The sequence below is a fragment of the Loxodonta africana genome, chromosome 22 (genome assembly GCF_030014295.1).
Source record: "Loxodonta africana isolate mLoxAfr1 chromosome 22, mLoxAfr1.hap2, whole genome shotgun sequence".
Classification (NCBI taxonomy): domain Eukaryota; kingdom Metazoa; phylum Chordata; class Mammalia; order Proboscidea; family Elephantidae; genus Loxodonta; species Loxodonta africana.
Window position 1 is genome coordinate 43903822 of NC_087363.1, and position 23822 is coordinate 43927643.

The 23822-nt window shown below is 44.8% G+C and overlaps 1 protein-coding gene across 2 annotated transcripts in view; it reads right to left on the minus strand.

Moving 5' to 3' along the window:
• Nucleotides 1-21045, minus strand: part of LMCD1 (LIM and cysteine rich domains 1) — an 81612-nt gene extending 60567 nt beyond the window's left edge. The window contains exon 1 of one of the 2 annotated variants that reach the window (XM_003409775.4): nucleotides 20887-21032. In XM_003409775.4, the coding sequence (XP_003409823.2) occupies nucleotides 20887-20928 (42 nt within the window). In that variant the 5' untranslated portion in view covers nucleotides 20929-21032. Of the gene's footprint in view, nucleotides 1-20886 lie in introns of both variants that reach the window. The other variant, XM_010590027.3, reaches the window with a different exon arrangement.
• Between the last annotated feature and the right edge of the window lie 2777 nt (nucleotides 21046-23822).

A 23822-nucleotide genomic window follows, 5' to 3' on the forward strand; every position in this document is an offset into this window, starting at 1 on the left:
TATTATACCTCCCAGTTTTACAAGACTCTCCTGATTTTAGCAGTCTGCTGTCTTAAGAATGTTGTCCTATAAGGATGGAATTTAGTGTGTATGTATATGTGTGCCTGTGTGTCTGAATTCTTAATTTGCAGCATTACTGATCTTTCCAAGGATAACATACTTTTGTTGGAGTTAATTTTGGAAATGTGGGAGACTTAGAACACCAAGTTGGAGAGTTTTTAATCTTGGCCCATCTTCTCCCGCCCTCTTCTTGATATCTTAAAAGCAAATATGCATAGCACTGTTATTGCAAGTTTGAAGGCTTTGCTTATGCAAACGCTTTCTGCTGAGAATCTCCTGCCTAAATTACTCTCAGGTTAACTTTTATGACAATGGATGCATTGAGAGAGAGAGAGCGCAGCATGTGTGCACACATATGCGTGTGCACACACACACACACACACACACACACACAAAGGGACTTCCTTCAGCTGACACTGGTGCCTTGCAGGATAAAAGAAAAAAAAAAAAGAAGTTTTTCTGCTTTAAAACAAGCCTTCTTATAAATGGGCCCCCTCTTCTCGTTTTTACTATCATATATTCTTAAAGGGAGTCCCTGGGTGGTACCAATGGTTAACAAGCTCACTGCTAGCCAAAAGGCTGAAAGGTTGGAGGTTTGAATGTACCTAGAGGTGCCTTGGAACAAAGGCCTCAGCCACTGAGAACCCTAAAGAGCACAGTTCTACTCTGACACACATGCGGTTACCATGAGTTGGAATCGCCTCGATGGCAACAGGTTCGTTTTTAAAACTAATATTAAATGCACTTTTTAGATCAAATAGTTCATCCTTTCCTTGATCCTCCCTGTCCCCCGCATAACGACCCGGTTGCACATAGTACATGTAAACTGAATTCTGTTTTACAAAAAATCTGGCTCAAGGAAATCAGTTCCTTAGAACTGAAAGGACCTTAAAGAATATTTAGGCTGAGCTTTCCTAAGCCCAGTTTTATGAAACAGAAACTAGTGGATTGTCATTCACTTTGCAAATAATTAACCTTCAAACATCACTTCTGAGAGCTCCTCTAACACAATTAAAATGTAAAATTGGACCTACAGAAGCCAAGTTACTTTTGAGGAAAATTATTTCTTGAGCAAATTTTGAATTATTTGCTTAAGCGTATGGCCCAAGAAAGATGCCAGATTCCTGCACACCTGTGAGCCTTCCCACAGGCAGTTCCCTCTGCTTGGACTCTTGCTCTCCCCGTTCTTCACCTGCAAAACTCCTCTGTGTCTTTCTGTTACCCTTATCATATTTAGAAAACTGTACCTCACACTTCTTCCTAGTACCTATCACGATGGTCATAATTTAATTGTGTGTATAACTGCTTAATGTCTGTCTTTCCTACTTGCCTGTAAGCAAGGGCAGGGTTCCTGGGTGTCTACTTCACTGCTCTTTCACCAGTACCTGGAAGAACGCTTTGCTTATGGTTGATGCTGTTAGTTGTTGGCGTCAAGTCACCTCCGACTCACGGAAACCCCATGTATAACAGAATGAAACATTGCTCCGTCCTGTACCATCTTCATGATCACTGGCATGTTTGTGCCCTTTGTTGTGGTCACTGTGTAATGCCTTCCAGTGTGAGGGGTGCCATCTTCCAGCACTATCCTGGAAAACACTCTGTTGTGATCCATAGGATTTTCAATGGCTTATTTTCGGAAGTCGATCTCCAGGTCTTTTATCCCAGTTTGTGTTAGTCTGAAAGCTTTGCTGAAACCTATCCATCGTGGGTGACCCCACTGGTATTGAATATTGGTGGCATAGCTTCCAGCATCACAGCAGCACGCAAGCCATCACGGTGCGACAAACTGACAGGCAGGTGGTGGCTGCACATATTAGCTCCTCAGTAAACGTTTATTTGAACAGCTTCTTTTGTAACACTTTCATATTTGCCTTCTATTCATGCTTTTTGGCACACCAAAAGCTAATGCATGTTAGTAGTCTACACCCAAGGCTGATGCCTGTAGGAGGAGTTAGGAGAAAAAAGAACCACCATTTTCTCTGGTTTCCAGGATTCTAGCTTTTCCTAGTCTTGACCTGATCCCTATGGCCACGCCTTCTCTCCTTTTCAATGGCTTCCCTCTCTCTAGCTTCTAGCTAGAACTTCTAGGATTGGCACTCCTTCTCTCCTCTTGATTCTCAACATACTCTTCCCTTATGAATTAATTTATCTGCATGGTTTTAACTAGTGCCCTCCAGCTCTCACCTTCGCCTCCATGAGTGTTTGTAGCTTCTAAAAATCTCTTTGTGGGTCCACCAGCACCAGCAATTGCCACGGAGTCGACTGTGACTCACGGTGAGCCTAGGAGTGTCAGAGTAGACCTGTGCTCCATAGGGTTTTCAGTGGCTGACTTTTTGGAAGTAGTTGGCCAGGCCTTTCTTCTGAGGCGCCTCTGGGCAGATTCAAACTACCAAACTTTTGGTTTGCAGCAGAACACTTAGTTGTTTGCACCATCCAGGGACCCCTTCTTTGTGGATAGACTGGTAGAACTGCCCACTTATATTCTTTGCACCTGGACCTGTTGGCTCTTCTGTACTCATGGTTTTCCTATCTATTCAATCACCAGAATCAGACATCTGAATCCCTGTCAAGTACCCAAGGCAAGCAGACTTGGAGAGACACGCTTTCTTACTGACTTGTCATAGCTGGTGCTTCCTTACTGAGTAGCCCCTTTCTAGTTTATGTCATCCCTTCCATGATGTACCCCAGAATGTAGGAAATATTCCCTGGATTAACCTGGTCCCAGCTCACCCTGATAGGAAAGCCAGGTCCTTACCTTCTGGAAGGTGACTCACTAGAGAGAGAAAATCAGACTTCTCTAGAGAAAGTCATAATGTAGTAACTGCAGGTTTCTCCATGTACGAGCACTGGGAAATTGGGAGCCTCAGGCCAATCCCTGAGAGTCACTAAATATGTAGACTTTCCCTGGCATTTCTGGTCTTGGCTCACTGCTTTGGGATATCACTTTACCCTCTCTTGCCGGCTCTTGCAATGAGTTGCTGACATAGTATTGGGAGAACACGGGTCATGCTGGAGCTTGAGGAGCTGAATGTGCGCGGTGGCTACCTGTGTGACGCCAGGCAAGAGATTTCTACCTTGTAAGCTTTAATTTTCTTAACATAAAATGGATCAGAATCTCTACTGGCTCCAGGGGGTTGTTGTAGGGATTAGTTAAGATAATGATAGAAGACGTTTTGAAAACTGTAAAGTGCTGCAGAGATCAGGGATAATTGAACTTCAGATGTTTATGAAACCTCACGGTCCTCTTTTGCGAAGGTTGTCCTCCATATACTGTCTGTGTGGTTATTTACCTAGTAGTTTTCCTAAACAAATTACTTTTAAAAATCTTATTTGTTAAAGAACTCTATCCCTAAAGTATATTCAGAACAGAGGGCAACCATACAATAAATATAAAACGATATCATTAAATTCCAGCTAGATACTGTTGCCTGTTGAAGGCTCTCCATTTGTTTAAAAGGAAGTTGAGCAAGTATTCATGAGGTGTTAAAGACATTTTAGCACCAGATGGAGACTCTCGCCTTAACATAATCAGAAGGATGTAAGAACTGAAAAGGGAGACAGCTTCTGGCTAATACGGCTCACTATTGTTAGTGTCTGTGTACCACCTAAATTGATCTAGTGACCACATTTCTAGCACACTATAAAAATGTTAGGTACAGAGGAGAAATGGTATAGATGGAAGAGGGGGAGCCGTGGATTGAATGCCCCAGATTTAATTCAAGTTCATTAGTACTAGCTATGCAAATGTGGCAATTTACTTCATCCCTCTGAATCTTAGCTTACTCATCTGTAAAATGGGGGTGGTGTGGGGATTAGGAAAAACCTACATAGCACAGTGACTGGCACATGGCCGATACTTGATAAAAAACAAAACAAAACAGTTGCCATCAAGTCAATTCCAACTTATGGCGAGCCCATGTGTGTCAAAGCAGAACTGTGCTCCACAGGGTTTTCGATGGCTGAATTTTTCAGAAGCAGATCATCAGGCCTTTTCTCCAAGGTGCCTCTGGGTGGATTCGAACCTCTAACCTTTTGATTAGCAGCCGAGCATATTAACTGTTTGCACTAACCAGTAGTTAATGTGCCTAGTGCAAGAGCAAGGCTTCTGTTTTAACCCCTCACATCAAGGGCAAATCATGGTTAAAGTTTTTGGTGTTTTGATTCTGAGGAGTGGGGAATGACAAATAAAACCGAGGAGAAAATGTGCAGCCATTTCTCTACCAGCAAAGTAAAGAGGAGGATTAAAGTGATTAATTGGACTGTCCGGAATTTTTTTAAAAAAGAGAAAATACCAACCAACAAATCGATTTCACTCAGCAAAACTTTCAAAAGACTTATCTACTTTTTCAAGGGTATTTGCGGTCACACGGTGTCAAGGGCTCGGCTGGAATTTAAAAGCTGTGAGAGGTGTTGATACTAAGCATTTTTACAAAGGGAGTGCAAACTCCAGGTCTTCAGGATAAGTAGAAATATGATGGGTCCAGGCCTTTTCAGAATTTCTCACACTTCAAAGAGCCTAGACTTGGCAACGATTTTGCTACTTTCCTGAGTTTGCTTGACATGGCCGAGGAAAACTCTTAAAACCCACGCAGACGAAACTTTTCCACTGGCCTTATTTTGGTATAAATATCCTTCAAGGAGTACGTAGATATTGGTCCGAACCATGAGTGGCTTGAATGAAATCTCAGCCAGTTTCCAGCCCTCCCTCCTGCCCTTGTCTCTCAGGAGGGCCAGCTCATCTGAAATGTGGCTGCTGTTGTTCAGCGACCGTGGCCAACTGACTCCCCACACCGTGGAAACCACTGGAGTTTGTTCTGAAGAGACTTCCAGTCAGAAATAGAGGGCCTCAACATTCAGATAAAGGTCTGAGTTAGTTGTCTGAAAAAAGGAAGGAAATAAATGCTTGGCTCGCCCACCATTCTAAAACCAATGCTTGTGCAGACAAGTTTGAAGGAGTGTAATAAAGCTTGGGGCCACACATCAAAAACTCAGAGTCTGCTTTGGAACGGTGCCTATTCCTCTCACTTTCATTTCCTTTTCATCTTAAGATCCCTCCTGAACACTACCAAGGTGTTCTCCCTCCCCTTCACCACTCTCCAGTCCTACCTTGCCAGTTCCAATCTTGGTTCTGAGTTAGAAGGGTTTCAAGTAAGCAACATGTGTGGGGGTCCCTGGCAGGTACTTAAAGAGGATAATGGTCTCACCTGCTCTATTCTATGTCTGTCTCATTACCCTTCCAGTCTCTTTCTGTCTTTCCCTTTTTCTGACCCTCAGGATTCCTGGGCTGTGTCAACAAGGAAAACAAAGCTGCTTTTAACCTTTGTTGGTACCTTTACTTCTCTCTCCTATTCCCTGATTCCACTCTATTTCCTGTTCTTCTCACTAATATTATTGAGCTCTTACTGTATGCCAGGCTTTCCGGTGGTGGTGGGGAGGGCACAAAGATGAATAAGTCATGGTCCCTGGGTGGTGCAAACCGTTAAGGCACTTGGCTGCTAACCGAAAGGTTGGCAATGTGAATCCACCCAGTGGCCTGGTGATCTACTTCCGAAAAATCAGCCGTTGAAAACCCAGGGGAGCATGGTTTTACTCTGACACACATGGGGTCACCATGAGTTGGAATTGACTCGATCACAACTGTGTTTTTTTTTTCTTCCTTTCCTGTCTTTAGAAATGGAGGTGTCAGGGGAAAGGGAACATTCTGTTACAGGGTTTAAGAGGGCAGGGCAGTGATTGCAGATGTTATATTCAGAAAACTAAATGTCCACTGTGAGAGAGAGGAAATCCATGCTAGTTGTTCAGAGGAGAGTGTTCTGGGTCTGAACTGATGGCTTCATGGAGGAGGGCACTGAGGAATGGATGGAGTTTGGGCCCATAGAGAAGGCGGCCCTCTCTGCCTGCTTGTGAGGAAGGAAAAGAGTGTTCAAGGAACAAATGGCAGATCACTTTAGGGGAAGGAGAGTGTAGTAGTGGGAAAAGGGACCCATCACTGGCTGCCCAGTTCATTTCACATTCAAGGTTTTGGATGCGGTAGTTGGACAAGTTTTAAAAGTCTTTCTGAACCTCAAATGATATGAAACCCTGAATTCTATCCCTAGCTCTTTTACTAGCTTGTCCTGTGACCTTGAGCAAGTTCCCTAACCTTGCTGGGTCTGTTTCCTTGTCTGTTAAACAAGGAAATAGACCTAGAGAATCTCTAAGGTCTTTTCCACCTCTTAGCAATTAATTCTAAGTGCTGAAACATACAGCGCAAGCATTACTCAAGTAAGTGCATGATGATTTTCCCAGGGATGGTCCCAGCCCTGGGCTGCTCCTAGGAAAGGTGCAGAGGCTGGTGTTGACAGTTGCTGTAATTAGCCATGAGTCTTATTACGAGGTTGTGTGTTCCCCATGTGCTGTTGGAGCCAGTTAGCTGCATAGGAGGACAGACTTGAGGAAACAGAGCTTGTTCATGGGTTCATGAACCTCTCAGGTCTTTGCAGGCACAGGGGGTAATCCCCGTAATTTCGTTTTCCAGATAATTGGTAGAGAACAATCTGGAATATTTTTTTTTCTGTTTAACGTACCGTATGCAACTGACAAAAGTCAAGAACAATTCTCCTAGTGGCATTTCGATGTCCACACCATGTGTTTTTCACTGTAGTGCCTCACAAGACATTCTTTGCTCTAAAATATGGCCAGAAGGAACCTACCTTATCTGAAATAAGAACTGTGAAGAAAGAATTGTTCAGACGCAAGATTTTGGATTTTGTTAAACTAGTTTCCATATTTTAAAAGGCTGATTCTCCTCCTGACAGCTCATCAAGGGTTCCTACTTGGGATTTTTCTCCCTCTAATTGTTGTCATGCTTGGGAAAGTAGAGGGTCAGTGAAGAAGAGGAAGACCCTCAAGAAGATGGATTGACACAGTGGCTACAACAATGGGCTCAAGCATAGCAACAATTGTGAGGATGGCGCAGGACCTGGCATTATTTAGTTCTGTTGTACCCAGGGTCACTATGAGCTAGAACCCACTCGAAGGCACTAACAACAATAACAACTGTCATTTAAATGGCTTCAGAGCTTAAAGATAAAACCTGGGGAGCACACAAATTGTGGCAAAATGTATATCTGTATATAAAAATGTATGTGACAATGGATTTGCCATTTTACCCACTTAGAAGTGTACAATTCAGTGACTAATTACATTCATCATGTTGTACAACCATCACCACTATGCACTTCCAAATGTTTTCCATCACCCTTTACAGAAGCTCAATGCCCCTTGAGCAATAACTCTCTCTTTCCCCATCCCTTCCACCCCTGGTAACCACTCATAAACTTGGGTTTTTATACATTTGCTTATTCCAGACATTTCATGTAAGTGGGATCTTACAACATTTGTCCTTTTCTGACTGACTTATTTCACTCAGCACAATGTCTTCAAGCTCCATCCATGTTGTGTAGCATGGATCAGAACTTCCTTTCTCCTTATGGCTCAGTAATAGTTCATTGTTGATTCTAAATAGCGTTTAAGGATTCTGCTCACACGTTCATTGGCTGAATCTCACAAGAGTGAGGTGCTATAGGGTGATAGGTTGTCACTTCTGGCTCAGGATATATATGTGTGTGTTTGTGTGTGTGTGTATTCCTTTTTTTTCCAAACTATATCACTTTCTCCCTCCCCTCCCTTCCTCTGTCACAAAATGAATCTATGTCTTCCCGGAAAAAATCCAAACTCAATGGCAGTGAGTTTGCTGGAATTCCATTGCTGGGCTTGCGTGAGCCTCTAGCCTCTGCCAGATCAGGTTTTCTACACACCAACCTGGCAGGCCTGCTCTCCTGCCATCCCAAAGGGTTCTGGTTGAGAAAGAAGAGGAATAAGTTCTCTGATGGGGGGGGGGGGGTGGGAAACGATGTGTATCCAAGACTGGGTGGATACATTGGAATGTATTTCTCCATGGTTCAAGAAGGATAATGGTATTCCCCAAGTTAGAAGTCAAATAGGCTGGAGAATATGGGTGTCAAATTTGGAATGTGACCCCGTCCTAACCGTTCATTCAACCTCGTCTTTCAACACTGAGCTTAAATGTCACCTCCTCAGGAAGCCTTCCCTGACCTTCCTAGGTAAGGTTGAGTATTTCCTCTTCTGGTCTCCCTGAGCGCCATGTTTGTCACTCTGGGGAAGGTCTTTAGGCACAGCTGTTATTCTTTGATGACCTAACTAACTGCTCCCTTCCCTGAAATCAGCTTCGGGGATTCCTTTCATTTTACTTCTCCCCTTCAAATTGTGCAATACACCTACTCCTTACTTATCAATATCTCGCTATCCAACATTTCACATTTATGACAATAGTAAAAAATCTACTGACTATTTTGTGCATTAACGACATATGTCTGGCTGTAACAAATGCCAAAGTGTGAGGCGAGAGTAACGCTGGCTGTGATGGTTAAGGTTATGTGTCAACTTGGCTGGGCCATGATTCTCAGTGGTTTGGCAGTTACGTAATGTGGCAGTTGTGTAATGATGTAATTATCTTCCATTTTGCGATCGCATGTGATCATTGTCCATTTTCGCGTAACCCTGATTTTCGCATGACAACCTGGTCTTTGGACCCTAACCATGTTGATAAATGAGGAGCGGGTGTATATGTTTGAACAAAATAAATTCTTAAAGTTGGGCAAATCAGAGGTGGTTAATAAGTTTTATCAAAATAATGTTTTTATTCACTTTTACCGTTTCACTCTCAAAATGTCTTTTAATGGTGATAATAGCTCACATACAACACTTGTTTATTATTTGTCAAGTACTGTGCTAAGAATTTAAGAGATTGTTTTAGTTAATTCTCATAATAACTTTTAGGCCCATTTTACTGATGAAGATAACTGAAGCTTATAGGAAATACGACTTGTCCAAGGTAACACAGGATATAAGTGGTAGAGATTAGATTTGAATCCAGTTTGTCTACTCCAGGAGCCCTTGTGGCATAGTGGTTAAAGCACTTGGCTGCTAAGTGAAAGGTTAATGGTTCGAGCCCACGAGCCACTCCACAGGAGAGAGACGTGGCAGTCTGCTTCCATAAGGATTACAGCCAAGAAAATGCTACGGGCAGTTCTACTTTATAACACATGGGATCACCATGAGTTGGAATCGACTCCATGACAAGAGGAAAAAAAAAGGGGGGGATAATACTGTTAAAGTTTTATCTTAGGGAAGGGTCTTAATATTTTTGAATTTCTTTGTCTGTCTGACGTGAAAAGATTCTTTTTCAGAACGATGTTTTGAATGCCTAAGACAAAATATACAGGATTACGAAGGAAAACAGTATTACTGAAATAGTATCAATGTATAAAAACAAATTTGTGATTTAATAACATATATGCAACAAGATCTAGCAGTGGATCTAATTAGCATTATTTCAAATCAGGCTGGGTATTATTGGCACTTTGAGGATTTATCACGGCCGTAATACGATGCGAAAATGTCTGATTCCCGCTGGCGTTAAAGACACACGGGCTGCTGTACTGCCAGGGCTTGTGGCCATTACTTTTGACTGCAGACAATGCTAAATCTCAGTTGTTGCTGTTGCATGCTGTTGAGTCGATTCCGATTCCTAGCGACCTTATAGGACAGAGCAGAAGTGGCCTACCAGGTTTCCTAGGCTGAAGTCTTTACAGGAGCAGATCACTAGGGCTTTTCTCCTGAGGAGCAGCTGGTGGGTTCGAACCTGAATTCTATCCACAGACCCCTGGTTAAAAACCTCTCCTCTACCTACCAGTAAGATTTAAAAAAAGAATGTCTCCCCCTCATAGTTCTTCTAAAATACCAGTTGCGTGGTGTTGAACCCTACTCATGGTGACCCCATGTGTGTCAGAGTATAACTGTGCTCCACAGGGTTTTCAATGGCTGATATTTTTGGAAGTAGACTGCCAGGCTTTTATTCTGAGGTGCCTCTGGGTGGACTCAAACCCCCAACCTTTCTGTTAGCAGCTGAGCACATTAACCACTTGCACAACCCACAGCTAAAATAAGAAGCCCCCAAATACTGACTGCCTTCTTCTCTCCTCCGTCCCCCATTAGATCCAGATCTCATTAATGAGGAGACTGCTAGACTGTGAGCTACAGAGCCAGGCTCGTGGGAGGCGGGGTGGGGGGGTGCCCTGGTATGCCTCAGTGGGTGGAAGCACTCCTCCAGGAGACGGGCGGGCTGGGATCCACTTTCCCTTCCAGCCAAAGGATTAGCTCTGGTCAGTCACTCCAGTGGGCAGTGTCATAAATCAGTTCCTGGGCATGCCACTTAGTCATACAGCCCAAATAGATGCTCTCTTCTTAAGGGCAGGTTTCTTATGGGGGCGTTAGTCAGCCAAGAGCCCTTTCCCTGAGCTCCTGCCCTCCAGTGCCCCTGATACAGCTACCATGAAGGATGTCGCCTGGAGATTTCAGTCTCTGAGGACATATGTTGAGCACAGAAGACTCAGCCTCCACCACACCCACGTGACAAGGCAGAAGAGGCAGCTGGATTTATGGTGGGACCTGAGAGGGCCAGCAGTCCTGCTCGCCTCAGACTTTCCCTCACTCACTGTCTCTGGTGGTTTGTTCCCCAAACCAAGCCAAACAAACAAACAATTGGTATTGAGTCTACTCCAACACACGGTGACCCCATGTGTGTCAGTGCTATGCTTTGTAGGGTTTTCAACGGCTGATTTTTTGGAAGTAGATTGCCAGGCCTTCCTTCTGAGGTGCATCTGGATGGTCAGGGGTGGACTATGCAATAAGCAAGGTAAGCACGGTAAGTACCATGCTTACCAGGTCATCTGTAGTGAACAATTTCACTTTTTTTTTTTTTAACCACATCTTTGATGTATTGAAACCCATGTGAAGTTGTTCATTACAGATTAGTAAGCAAGTACAAGTAAGCCCAGGCTTACCTTGTTTACTGGGTCATCTGCCCCTGTCAGGGATTGTAAATTTGAAAAAGAGGCTTTGATTCTATAGGAAGGTGCTGTGGAGTTGGGAGAGAGACAGATGTCAGCCATACCTAGAAGGAGAATTTTTGATGTGGTAAAAAAAAAAATGTGAAATTGTTCACTACGGATGAACAAAGCAAGGTAGGCACCATTCTTATTGGATATCTTGCCTATTGGATAATCCACTCTTGGGTGGACTTGAACCTTGAACCTTTCGGTTAGCAGCTGAACATATTAGCCATTTGCATCATTCACGCTCTTTAAAATACAAACTACTGTCACAGTGTGAAGATGCCTGGAATTGGGATGTCGCTCGATAAGGTGCTGGGAAATCAGGGTGGGGAGGAAAGGAGGTGAAAGGTATGGGTGTGGGTGGGTGGCTAGGGGTCAAAGAGGACCCAAATAATAGAACATAGAAATTGTTTGGCCTTTCTCCTGCCTTTATGGAGTCCCTGGGTGACATAAATGGTTATGCCCTCAGCTACTAACTGAAAGGTTGGTGGTTTGAGTCTACCCAGAGATGCCTCAGAAAAAAAAAAAAGGTCCTGGAGATCTACTTCTGAAAAATCAGCCATTGAAAACCCTATGGAGCACAGTTTTACTCTGACCCACATGGGGCCACCATGAGTCAGAATTGACTTGACGGCAACTAGTTTGGGTTTGCTTTTTTGGTCTCCTGTCTTTCTGAAAAATGAATTTCACTCGACTATGAAATGGACGTGGTCAGGATCAAATCTTCCTTTTCATCAGCACAGGGCGTAGCACTACGTGAGCAGGCAGGTGCTCATGAAATACTTGCTAACTGAAGGAATGTGTGACAATTATCTTATAAGCAAGACATCCGAGGCTCGGAGAAGATAAGTGCCTATGTAAGATCACACAGCTGGAGCCAAGGACAGGTACCCAGCGAAGAGAGGGCTGTCTTTGAAGGGTAGCAACCAGACACCCACGGCAAATTGTTGCCATTCTCGTGATTTTTGCATATGATATGGCCTGAGCGTATTTATGGCTAGATCTAAGTTTAGCTACAAAGAGAAGGTTCTGCAATCTAATATCTTAGAAGCCACATGTGAGGTAGGTAGATTGAACTTGGTCTTCCAATTCCAGCAAATAAGGAGCCACGGGATTTTTCTGTTGTGTGGATGGGAGGGGATAGCAATAATAGCAAGAGGCAACATTTGCTGACGCTTACGACACACTTTACAGGTCTTATTAAAAGGTCCAAAGAATGAGGCAAAACTATTGCTCATTTCTCAAATGAGGAGCCTAAGGTCCAGAGAAGATCAGCCACTTGGCAGAGGCTGCAGACCTAGCAAATGGTAGAACTGTAAATCACATCTAGGTCCCTAGGCTTCCAAAGGTATGTGTTGTGGATTGAATTGTGTCCCCCCAAAATACGCATTGGAATTCTAACCCCTGTAACGCCATTTGGGAACAGAGTTTTCTTTGTTATGTTAATGAGGCCATATCAGTGGAGGGTGTGTCCTAAATCTCATCACCTGTGTGTTACAAGAAGCAGCTTAGACACAAAGACAAGCAAGTACAAACTGCAGAAGACAGGAGCACATTTAAGGATCACCCAGGAATCAAGAACCGCTTGGACTAGAAAGCTGAGGCAAGGATTTTCTCCCAGAGAGGACAGAAGTGAGCCTTCCCCTAGAGCCAGTACCCGGAATTCAGACTTCTAGCCTCTGGAACGGTGAGAAAATAAGTTTCAATTCTTTTAAAGCCACTTGCTTGTAGTATTTCAGTTACAGCAGCACTAGGAGACTAAGGCAGTGTGTGCTTAACCGCTTCTCGAAGCAGCCTCTGAACACTGTCGCTAAAGCTGAGTCCACAGCCAAAATGTTCTTCTGACCTGAGGTTTGCAGTACGAGGGGCAGGCTGACATGGAATCAGGGCACTGCGCGTGAGAGTGGCAGGATAGAGAAGACACCCTTTTCCGCTTCATTCGTAAGAGATGCTGTGAGTCAGCATACCTTGGACCTGGCACTGCTCAGTTATGTCCACTGTAAACCTGGGGTGTGTCGTTTTTCCCCCAGCCCTCATGAAGGGGTTCAATCTGAAGATCACAAGATTCCACTCAGCAATTTTGTGCGATGATTAATTTTCACTTCTCTCCCAAGACAATTTTTACAAAAGATCCAGTGTTTTAAATCAGGAGAAGAAGAAGAAGAAGAAAAAAAATCAAACCATAAACAAATCATCTGGATTTGAAACAGCCGCCTTGGTCTGGAACCCAGCTCTCCTCTGTCCTTCCAACCAGTGGCTTGCCAAATGGAGACTTTGGTTTTCTTCACCCTCAGCAATCTTATTTCCTTTTAAAGCATGTCCTGGTAGGGGCCTGGGCCCAGTGTTTTGCTTGGTCCCAAGTCACATGTTATGGGTAGACCATGAGTCAGGCTGACCAGGCATGTAGAGATGTACATTCCAGAGACCAAGATTGTCTCCAGGATAGAATTTCCTGGAAGCTCTGGGACTAGGATCTCTAGGATTTTTTTTCTAAGTGTCACTGCTTCTTAGGCAATTTTCAGGGTGATATTGTATGATTCCTTAAAAGGTCTCTCTACCAGCCTCCTATCCACAGAGTTCTAGAAGCCTGCTAGCAGACCAGGAGAAATCTAGAAAGCCCTTGTTAAAGACCTGAAAAATGGCTTTGACCTGGTATGGGTGCCAGTACACACCTGGTAGTGACCCAGAGAGATCAGGAAAGGAAGATATTTAGAAAATGAGTGGGCAGACCTTGATCTGTGTGTGGAGTCTGTAGGAATCAATGCACTCCCTTTCTACCTGATAAATGCCTTCTCGCTTCTTGTGGATTAGAAAGAGCTTAACTTTTAGGATCAGAGAGGGCTGGATTTGAGTTGCTAACCTTCCATCATGCGGCCTTGTTGGTGTTGTTGTTAGTTGCTGCAAGTTGATTATGTCTCATAGTGACCCCGTGTGTGCAATGCAGAACTACTCTGCACGGTCTTTGAGGCCTGTCTCCTGAGGCGCCTCTGGATGGGTCTGAACTGCCATCCTTTCAGCTAGTGGTTGAGTGCTTAACCGTTTGCATCACCCAGGTACTCCTCATTTGGCCTTAGGCAAGCCATTTTAACTCTTAATCTTAATTTACTCATGTGTAAAAATGACAATAATATTGTTGCAAGGTAGTCCTTAATATGAGAAAGTGTCAAGCATCGTGTGTATCCTCAAGACATGCCTTTCCTTCCTCTCTTTCGCTTTTTCCCGAACTTGTCTGTCCAAACAAAGGACAGGTAAGTCTTCCTGCAGCGTCCTTGGAAGGCAAGAGTCCAAAGAGATGATCAAAGTTAAGACCAAATATGTCCTATTTGAGAAAAAAAGTAAAAGGTTCTCCTCATATAAAAGAGCAGATAATAAGCCAAGGAGTTGTTCTGAGAGTTTTATGAAGCTTTACAATTGCATTGTTGTTTCTGTTTTTGTGAAAACAAAGTTGAATTTGCACATCAAATATTTGGGATTAGACACCAAGCATGAGCTGAGGCCACTACAAGAGTCTAAGTGCACATACAAGAACCAGCTTCCTGCTCAACTCCTTCTGTAGCCACTCCAGCTGCTCTAGAGTTGACCCTGACTCACGGCGACACCATGTGTGTCAGAGTAGAACTGTGCTCCGTAGGGTTTTCAATGACTGATTTTTTCAGGAGTAGATTGCCAGGCATTTCTTCCAAGGTGTCTCTGGATGGATTTGAACCTCCAACCTTTTGGTTAGCAGCTAAGCACTTAATTGATTGTACCACCCAGGGACTCCAACTCTTTCTAAAAAAACAAAACAGAACAAAAAAACCCTTGCCATCGAGTCAGTTCTGACTCATAACGGCCTTATAGGACACAGCAGAACTGCCCCCATAGGGGTTTCAAGACTGTAATTTTTATGGAAGCATACTGCCACATCTTTCTCCCGAGAAGGGGCTGGTGGGTTCGAACCACTGACTTTTTGGTTAGCAGCTGAGTGCTTAACCACTGCACCACCAGGGCTCCTTAACGCTTCCCATACCCACCCATTACCCAGTGCTGTCGAGTCAATTCCGACTCATAATGACCCTATAGGACAGAGTAGAACTGCCCCATAGAGTTTCCAAGGAGCGCCTGGCGGATTCAAACTGCTGACCCTTTGGTTAGCAGTCGTAGCACTTAACCACTATGCCACGCTTCCCATACAAGTGTTAAAATCACAGAAGCATTTTCTAGGGCTTCTGCAAATATGTGTTATTGATATGTGAGAATCTCCAAGATGGGTTTAGGACACCCAGGCTACTCCGTGTGAAGTAAGAATATTTAGTGATCCTGAAGGACTCCTGCAGAAGTGGCTGGTTACCCTGCACCTGGTAAGATAATGACAACCCTCACGCTGCCAGCCAAAGCCTCTTCCTGTTATCAAATGAAATGGGAGGAGGGGTATTTCCAAATGAAGGCACTTAAACAGCAGCAGCTGTCTCTTCATTTTGGATGTGTTGAAAAGCTGTTCCATAAATCTGCACTCAGTTGAGCTGTGTTTTAGGCCTGTTTTGCCATAATCAGTTGGTATGCGAGATGGGCAGGAAAGGCCAGTGGACTGGAGGCAGAAGGAAGCCTAGATTCTCCCCCAAGTCGTGCTACTTCCTGGGCAAAGTGACCTGTCCAATGACCCACTGCGTGTCTGTCAGTTTGTTGTACTGTGGTGGCTTTCATGTTGCTAGGATGCTGGAAGTTATGCCACCAGTATTTCAAATACCAGCAGGGTCACCCATGGGGGAGAGGTTTCAGCAGAGCCTCCAGATTAAGACAAATTAATTTTGGGGTGATCTTCTCCAAAAAATTAGCCAGTGGAAACTCTGTGGATCACAACAGAATATTGTCTGATAAACTGCTGGATGATGAGCTACCAGGTTGGAAGGCACTCAAAATACACAGTGGCCACAACGAGCATAGCAATAACTGTGAAGAGGCGCAGGATTGGGCAACAGTTTGTTCTGTTGTACGTGGGGTTGCCATGAGTCAGAGCTGACTTGAGGGCAACTAATAACAACATTGTAACGACTCAAACCTGGCCAGAAATCTGTACTTATAAAACATTTGTAAATGGTGTTGGATGAACCAGTCGGGAGATAAAAACTCTCAAGGTCTGTTACTTATCACACCAAATCTCTACTTTATAATACACCAACTGTTCTGAACGTGTAAGTTGGAAAGAAAAGATGGTTCTTCTTCCCAAAGTCAAATCAAATGCCTCCTCTGAAGCCCAGTCAACCCCAGGCTGCAGGAGGAATGATTCCACCATCTCTGTACTCCTTACCTTATGTTCACTGGAGGCAGGGGTGGAAGGGAACTGGGAAAGAAACAAACACACACGAGCCTTGCAGAAGGCCCTCCTTCCAGGCCCACAGCCTCTTCTGATCTCAGCCTATTCTCCTTTTTCTTCCTTGTCACCTTTGGTCAGTTAATATGGAGGGAAGATTAAGGCACAGGATCCTCAGAGGCAAATACCAAAGTCATTTTTCTACCTTCCTACTTGTAGACATTTTGGTCAGTCCTGGGCTGAGAGAAGGCCTTGAAGCTGAGATGGCTTAAAATGAAGCCTAGAGATTATATGTGATTAAGCCTTTCCCTGCCTCCCACCACCATGGGTGATGGTTGCAATGGCAAAAGTCAACCACCAGTACACAACCCCACATATTCAGAACATCTGCACCATATGACAAGAATCTTCAATTTATAAAGTGATGGCTTCAGCATCTATTTTCGGAGATTCCTGGGTGGCACAAATGGTTTGCATTCAATTACTAATCCCAAGGTTGGGGGTTCAGACCCACCCAGCAGCACCACGGAGGAAAGGCCTGGCAATCTGCTTCCATAAAGATTATAGGCAAGAAAATCCTATGAAGCAGTTCTACTCTGTAACACATGGGGTAGCCATGAGCTGGAATCAACTCAACAGCAATGAGTTTCAAGAGGCAATTGGATAATTTCTTTCTTTCTTTTTAAATAATGCTCTCTTTTGGACTAGGTTGCTTATACACCTATGGGCATGTCTCCAATATCTTGGCTATTAAGGTCTTTAGGTGACAGCTTAATGTGTTTTTAAGATTGAGGGAGCCAACAACAATTCTCGAAGGGCCGTGTTTACATTGGATTGGTTCGCCTAGGCATCGTGCCAATGTTTTTGTACGCTGCAGGAATTGAGGTGAAAGCAGGAAGGGCTGAGTACAGAGGGAAGGCCTAACCTGGAGGACAGGAAAGCCGACAAGGACTTGATGGGAACTGTGGAGAGAGACACCAGCTGATTCTGGCGGTGCACTTAGAAATACCATCATTTAATGCTCCTCGGACACCAGGTTGAGGGGTGAGAAATAGAACCCTCTGGAGTCCATCCATTGGCACAGGTACAGCGAGCGTGCTTTTAGATCTCTTTGTTCTAGTTCTTTCTAAATTCCTGCAAATGACTCCTCGACAACCAAGGGCCTCATCAGCTTTGGCACACCTTCTCAGCAACTTGGGTAAGGAGTTCAACCTTCCTGGGCTTCGGTTTCCTTATCTAAAAAGGAAGAAGAGTTCCAAGTCCCCTTCCAGGTCAAAAGTTTTACAGTGACTTGCTCAATGACTGATGATCCATTTTCAGAAGGAGAAACTCTGTGTAAGTGGATTTTGTATGTGTTGGACTGGAATGAAGACTAGATGGGTCATTGTCCCAACTTATCAAGGCTGAGCAAACTGGCTTAGATTCAGCTGGATGGGAGTTGGTTACCTTTCAGTTGGGACAGCCATAAATAAAAATGTGTCTTTCCTTCTCCAAATGGCTCCTTTCAGCATTCATAAACCCAATGAAATGTGTCACCACCACCAACAATAACAATACCTAACTCTTACTGAGTGCTCGCTCCCTTTACATACGTCATCTCATTTAATTATCACAACCACCTTGGGAAATAGATGCTGCAGATGAAGACAAAGACTTAGCAGTTAATTAGCTTGCCCAAGAACACACAGCTAGAAAGTGGTGGAGTTGACATTTGAACCCAGATCTGGGGCCAAACCATGTGCTGGTAACCAGAATTCTTAAATATATTTAAAAACAAAAGAACAAATCCACAATAGTGGTTGGTTCCACCAAGAACAATGGCATTTGGCCTTTAACGCCCTTTGTTACCAAAGGATGTTGGCAATCTCACCATTCTGCAGGGCACTCTCTGTACTAGGAATCTTTCTCTTTCCCAGTAGAAAAACAAATGATGGCTCAAGAATAGCCAGTGGGAGCATTTCACTTAGTACAAATGTGAGAAGGTGGGGACCTGCTTCTGAGCTCTGCCACTATGTGTGTGACCCATGGTGAGTTCCTCAGCCTGTCTGGGGTTGGTTAGATGATCGCTAAGGCTACTCCAACTCCTCCCCCAGCTTCTGGATTTCACCTTCCTCTTGAAGCCCTTTTTATGACTTTGGAGCTGCTGGGGATCCCTGGCACCACCTTCCCCTTGGCGGCAGGGAGGTGAGACAGCTTGTAAGCCATTTTAAACCATCCTCATTTTGTAAATAGGTCCCTTGCAGCTCTAAGAGTCTATGAAATTGTTTCAAAATGTCTAAGCGTGATTATGTATCCTGAAGCCAAACGTTATAAAAACCCCACTGTTGCAGACTGAAAAAATAAATACGTAGTAAAAGCTTTTCAGCATGCTGTTGATATGAGACAGTACTAAAATCATTGTGGAAATGTTCAACAAAGGCAGCTTCTCTCCCACTCTCTTCCCTTCCAGTTTGGAGTTGAACACATGAGTTAACCTACAAAGCCACAATCTTCCTTCTGATTGTTACAGTCCCAAGAGGTAAAAAATATCCACCCTTTCATCTCTACCCACCACATTCTTTCTCTAAGCCTGTAATTGGATCTAAATGGAAAATAAACCCTTTGCAGGCCAAGGAAGTTGGCACGAGAAGGTGACAAGAAGAAGAACATGTTCCACCTTTAATCCAGATAATTGCACTCTCCTCTGCAAAGGAAAATAAAAACAAAGCTTTCTACAAGCAGAAGCCTCCAGCCTGTGGTGAGGCAGGGTGGTTTCCACATATCCTGTCTCATTTCACACATTAACCATGAACCAACTTGTAGTAAAAATACCCAGAGCACAGAGGGACTCTGCTATCTTAGCCCTGACTTCTCTTACCTCAACTGAATTTGGGGCGGCAGTTTAGATACACAAATATCCCAGTGCTACAACAAGTTAAAAAACAATAATGCATAAAGTGTATTACATGAAAATGCTATGGTCTTAGCTGGACAGATAAAAGTCGTTCGCTTAAGAGCTTTTTGAGTCCCGCTGTGTACAGCGTACTGTATTGAACAGAGATCAGCAAGAAAGGTATGTCCTCAAGGAGTTCAGGAAGATGTGCAGAGAAATAAGACCAGTGCGTCCATAGTTCACTATTAGGTAGAAATCAATCAGTATTGTATAAAGGTCTTCTATGGAGCTCCAGAACTCCATAGAAGGAGAGATGACTTGATTCTGGAAATAGTCTGGCAAACGCAACCTGGCATGGTACATTCCAGAGAGATGCCCTGATTCAATGTGGCTTGGTGTGCAGATTCAGAAGGGACCACTGTACTCTTCATGTGGGGTTGGCGCAAGGGCTCAGCTATAGGTCAGTGTGAATGCTCTGCCTCTAAGTAGCGGGCCTGCATTTTTATTTTGAATGCAGCTGTCTAAGAAGGACTTTGTCCTGCAAGGCTAAATCCCCTGAAATCAGAGTTTAGAAATTACTGACTTGGGAGGGTAATTCACAGGGTCACCACCACTTGTTACTGAGGATGGGAGGGAGGTGGGAACTGTCATTCCACATTAGAAACAGGGAAACTGAGGCTCAGAAAAGTGACTTGGGCAATATTGCTCCGCTAGAAAGTGGCAGAGCCAGGGTTTGAACGCAGTTCTTCTAAGGCTGTCATTACACTCTGCTGCCTGCTGGAGCCAACCCTCTGTGACCCTGGGCCTTAGTTTCTCTGTCTGTAAAGTGAGGGTGCTGGCCTAGGTTGTGTCTCAGCCCCCTTCCTGCTGACATGCCCTCTAAGTCTCCAGCCTGTGTTCTCTCTAACTGCATTCAGGTGAGTGGGGAGCGCTGGAGCTACAGGGACAGCTGCAGGCCCCCCCCTTGCGGTTTACCCGTGACCTTCTGGGCTCCTGGCCAGCCCTTCCTGAAAGGGAAACGTGCAGACCCTGGGGACAGAAATTAGTTCCCTTGTGTTGGAACTGCTGCCACTGCCAATATCACCAACTAAAAGAAGCTATTGTGTGTGTGTGTGTGTGTGTGTGTGTTGGGGATGACAACAAAGCAAAAACGCAAACCAAGGGGGTAAGAAAAAAAACCCGACTAGAGAAAAAGTAAAAAGGGAGATTCCTTGTAGGTAAATATTATTTCCTCCAACTCCTACCTCAACCACAGGACGTTAGAGGGAGAGGAGAAGCTAGGATTTATTTTTCCCTACAGACCATAAAAACCCAAACCTTCTTGTCTTCGAGTCTATTCCGACTCACAGCGACCCTATAGACAGAATAGAACTGCCCCATAGGGTTTCCAAGGCGCAGCTGGTGGATTCGAACCGCTGATCTTTTGGTTAGCAGCCGAGCTCTTAACCACTGCGCCACCATAGGATTAACACAATTTTTTTTACCTGAATTAAATTTTAATTAGCATCGTCAAGTAAATCACAAATGCAAATACCTTACAGCAGCTTTTAAGAGATTTGAGGACGTGCGTCTGTTAGCTCAAAATTTATTCCCAACTGTTTGGTTTTCTGTGAAGTCTTGGAATTTAATGAATTTTCCCTGGATGGCAGAGGAAAACAGTGAGGGAAAGAAAGAATCTGGGTAAATATAGACAGATCGCAGCTCACCCTTTGAACTCCGGGGTTGAGGTCCTTAGCCACCTTTGCCATCTTCCTCTGGGCTGGGGAAACAGCGCCGGCTTCCCAGGCGGAGGCACGAGGGCGCGCAGCGGGGACCGCGACTGAATGGCCAAGTTCGCTGGCGGCAGGAGGAGCTCTGCGCGCAGCCGGACGCGCCCCGGCCTCTTTAATTGGAGAGCGGGACTCCCTCTAAAACCTCGCCAGCCAATCCGAGCGGGCGCTCGCACTGGGCCAGCCAATCCCAGCGCGAGGCTCTCCTCCGCCCCCCCGCCCCCATCCCTTGGGTGGCTCTGTGGCCCGCCGAGCACAGCGCCGCCCTGACGTAAGTGCGGCCGCGACCCCATCCCGGGTGGCTTACATCTGTCCCTCCGCGAGCCGCAGGAATGTGTCCCCACGCCCTTCTCCTTTAAAGGAAAGGGGCAGAGGGTGGGGCGCGCGGCTGCGTGGCCGCGCTCCATTCAGGTCAAAAGGGAGAGTGATCAAATGGGAATGCTGGGGTATTTTTAGTGAGCTGGGTCCAAAAATAAATCCTGAGCTGCGTTCCCCTGCCCACCCTTTCTGCTTTGTCGTAGGGGGGTGAGGCAGGTGGTTTGCGGAAGCGTTGACTCAGCCAGCTAACTTCTCCCAAACCTGAGCAAGTTCTGTAGTTGCCAGAGAGGAGATGCAATTCCTGGAAATGAGGATGAGTAAACTCAACTGAAGGAGGCTTTAAGGAGAAAAAAGCCTCCAATAGGAGAGAAAGCCCTAGAATGCGACCTGCAAACCCTCCCCCAAGTAAGTACCAATGAGTTATGATCCCAGTGTGTTAGGGTTTTTTTTAAACTTAACGTTTATGAAGTATTAAACTGCCTTCTCATAACTTGATTTAACATAAATTCGCCCAACTGAATGAGGAAAAGATTACTGTGCTGATTTTATAGGTGGTTTTAAGATGTACCTGTCACTCCTGGGGACTGCTAGTAAGCTCTTCACACTCTTTTTTTCCCACTTCTCTGACATAATCCCTTATAATCACCTCGTTGTTGTTAGCTGCCATTGAGTTGGTCCCCAACACATGGCGACCCCATTTACAACAGATTGAAATGCTGCTGGGTCCTCCTCTATCCCCTTGATCAGCTTCCGATCGGACATTTGGAATCCATTGGCTGATTTTTGGAAGTACATCACCAGGCCTTACTTCCTAGTTCATCTTAGTTTGGAAGCTCTGCTGAAACTGTTCAGCATCAGAGCAGCATGTAAACCCCCCACTGACAGAGAGATGGTGGCTGCGCATGGGGTACATTGGCCGGAATCGAACTCGGATCTCTTGCATGGAAGGCAAGAATCTACCACTGAACCACCACTACCCCCTGAGGAAGAGAACACCATTCTGATTTAATTGATGCTAAGATATGTATCACCACTCCTATGGACCAGCTACTAAGCTCTTCACACTCCTTTTCTCATTTCTCTCACACAGTCCCTCAATCACCTCAGGGGTTATTATTAGGCTATTAGTATTTTTGCTCCCATTTTATAGATGAGGAGATAGGATCAGAGAGGGTCGCTGGCCCAAAGTTGAACTCTTCAGCAAGTCTTTACACCTGAGAGAGTGAGAAGGAGAACTCATCTGGGGGGAAGAGGCACACCTTAAGAAGGTAGGAAGTGAGCATTTTGAGATATCTTGGGTCACACTGGCCTGGACAGGTGAGATCACACCTGTGGATTTCTCAAATCTTTGGGATGAAGTGTGCAACATCTGACATAGCTACTTGTATAAGAAAGTCGCCCAGGCCTTCCCTCGCTATGCTGAGCGGTTGGCCTCTAAATCCATACCTCTGTTTTGATCCAGTTGCACAGACTTGGGTTCCCAGAGGCATTTTGTTTTTCCTGCCCAGACAGAGAATTAAACACAAGCCTCATTTATCTTGCAGAGAATACTCCTCTGTCTGCCCTGAGATTGTCCTATAACCTACGCTGGCAGGCCCCCTGCCAGAAACCAGGTCACAGGTGGGCTCAAATAAAAACTCAGTGGCAGGGAGAATGAAGAGTGATCTCAAAGTACATCATCATGGACTGATGGAGGAGGGGGTGTGCTAGTCACATTCTACAACATTCTTTTTGGAAGCTTTTTCTCTCTAACTCCTTTTGCAAGTTAGTTCTTAACACAACATCCTCTCCAGCAGTCTCAAATCTTGACCAATGATCCCAAATTGTGACTCCTTCTTCACATTTCTGGAAAGAGCTTTCAGTTTGTGATTCCCCTTTTCTAAGACAAAGGGTGGCCTTTTTCCTCTTTTGTGAATTTCTGCTGTAATTGATGTTTGTCTTGCTCCCAGCTAGACCCTCAATACCTATCGTGTGATAGATGCTCAGTGTGCATTTATTGAACGAATGAATGTTGGATTCTGACGTCAAATCAGCAGGGAGCAGGCAAGGTGTGTGTAGTAGTTTCTTAGGGTTGCTGTACCAAAGATATCACAAACTGGGCGGCTTCTAAGAACAGAAATGTATCGTCTCCTAGTTCTGAAGGTTGGGAGTCTGAGGTCAGGGTGACGGCTGTGTTGATACCTTCTGAGGCTTTGAGGGAGAATCTGTTCTGTGCCCCCTCTCTCCTAGCTTCTGGTAGCTCCAGGTGCTCCTTGGCTTGCAGCTGCAGCATCTCACATGATGTTCTTCCCTCTGTGTCCCTGTCTCTGTGTCTGTTCTGTTTTATAGGGGCACCGGTCATATAAGACTAAGACCTCCCTTACTCTAGCATGGAGCCCTGGTGCCACAGTGGTTAAAGTGATTGTCTGTGACCTGAAAGGTTGGCTGTTCGAACCCACCAGATTCTCTGCAAGAGAAAGATGTGGCAGTCTGCTTTTGTAAAGATTTACAGCCTTGGAAACCCTAAGGGACAGTTCTCTTCTGTCCTGTAGGGTTGCTATGAGTTAAAATCAACT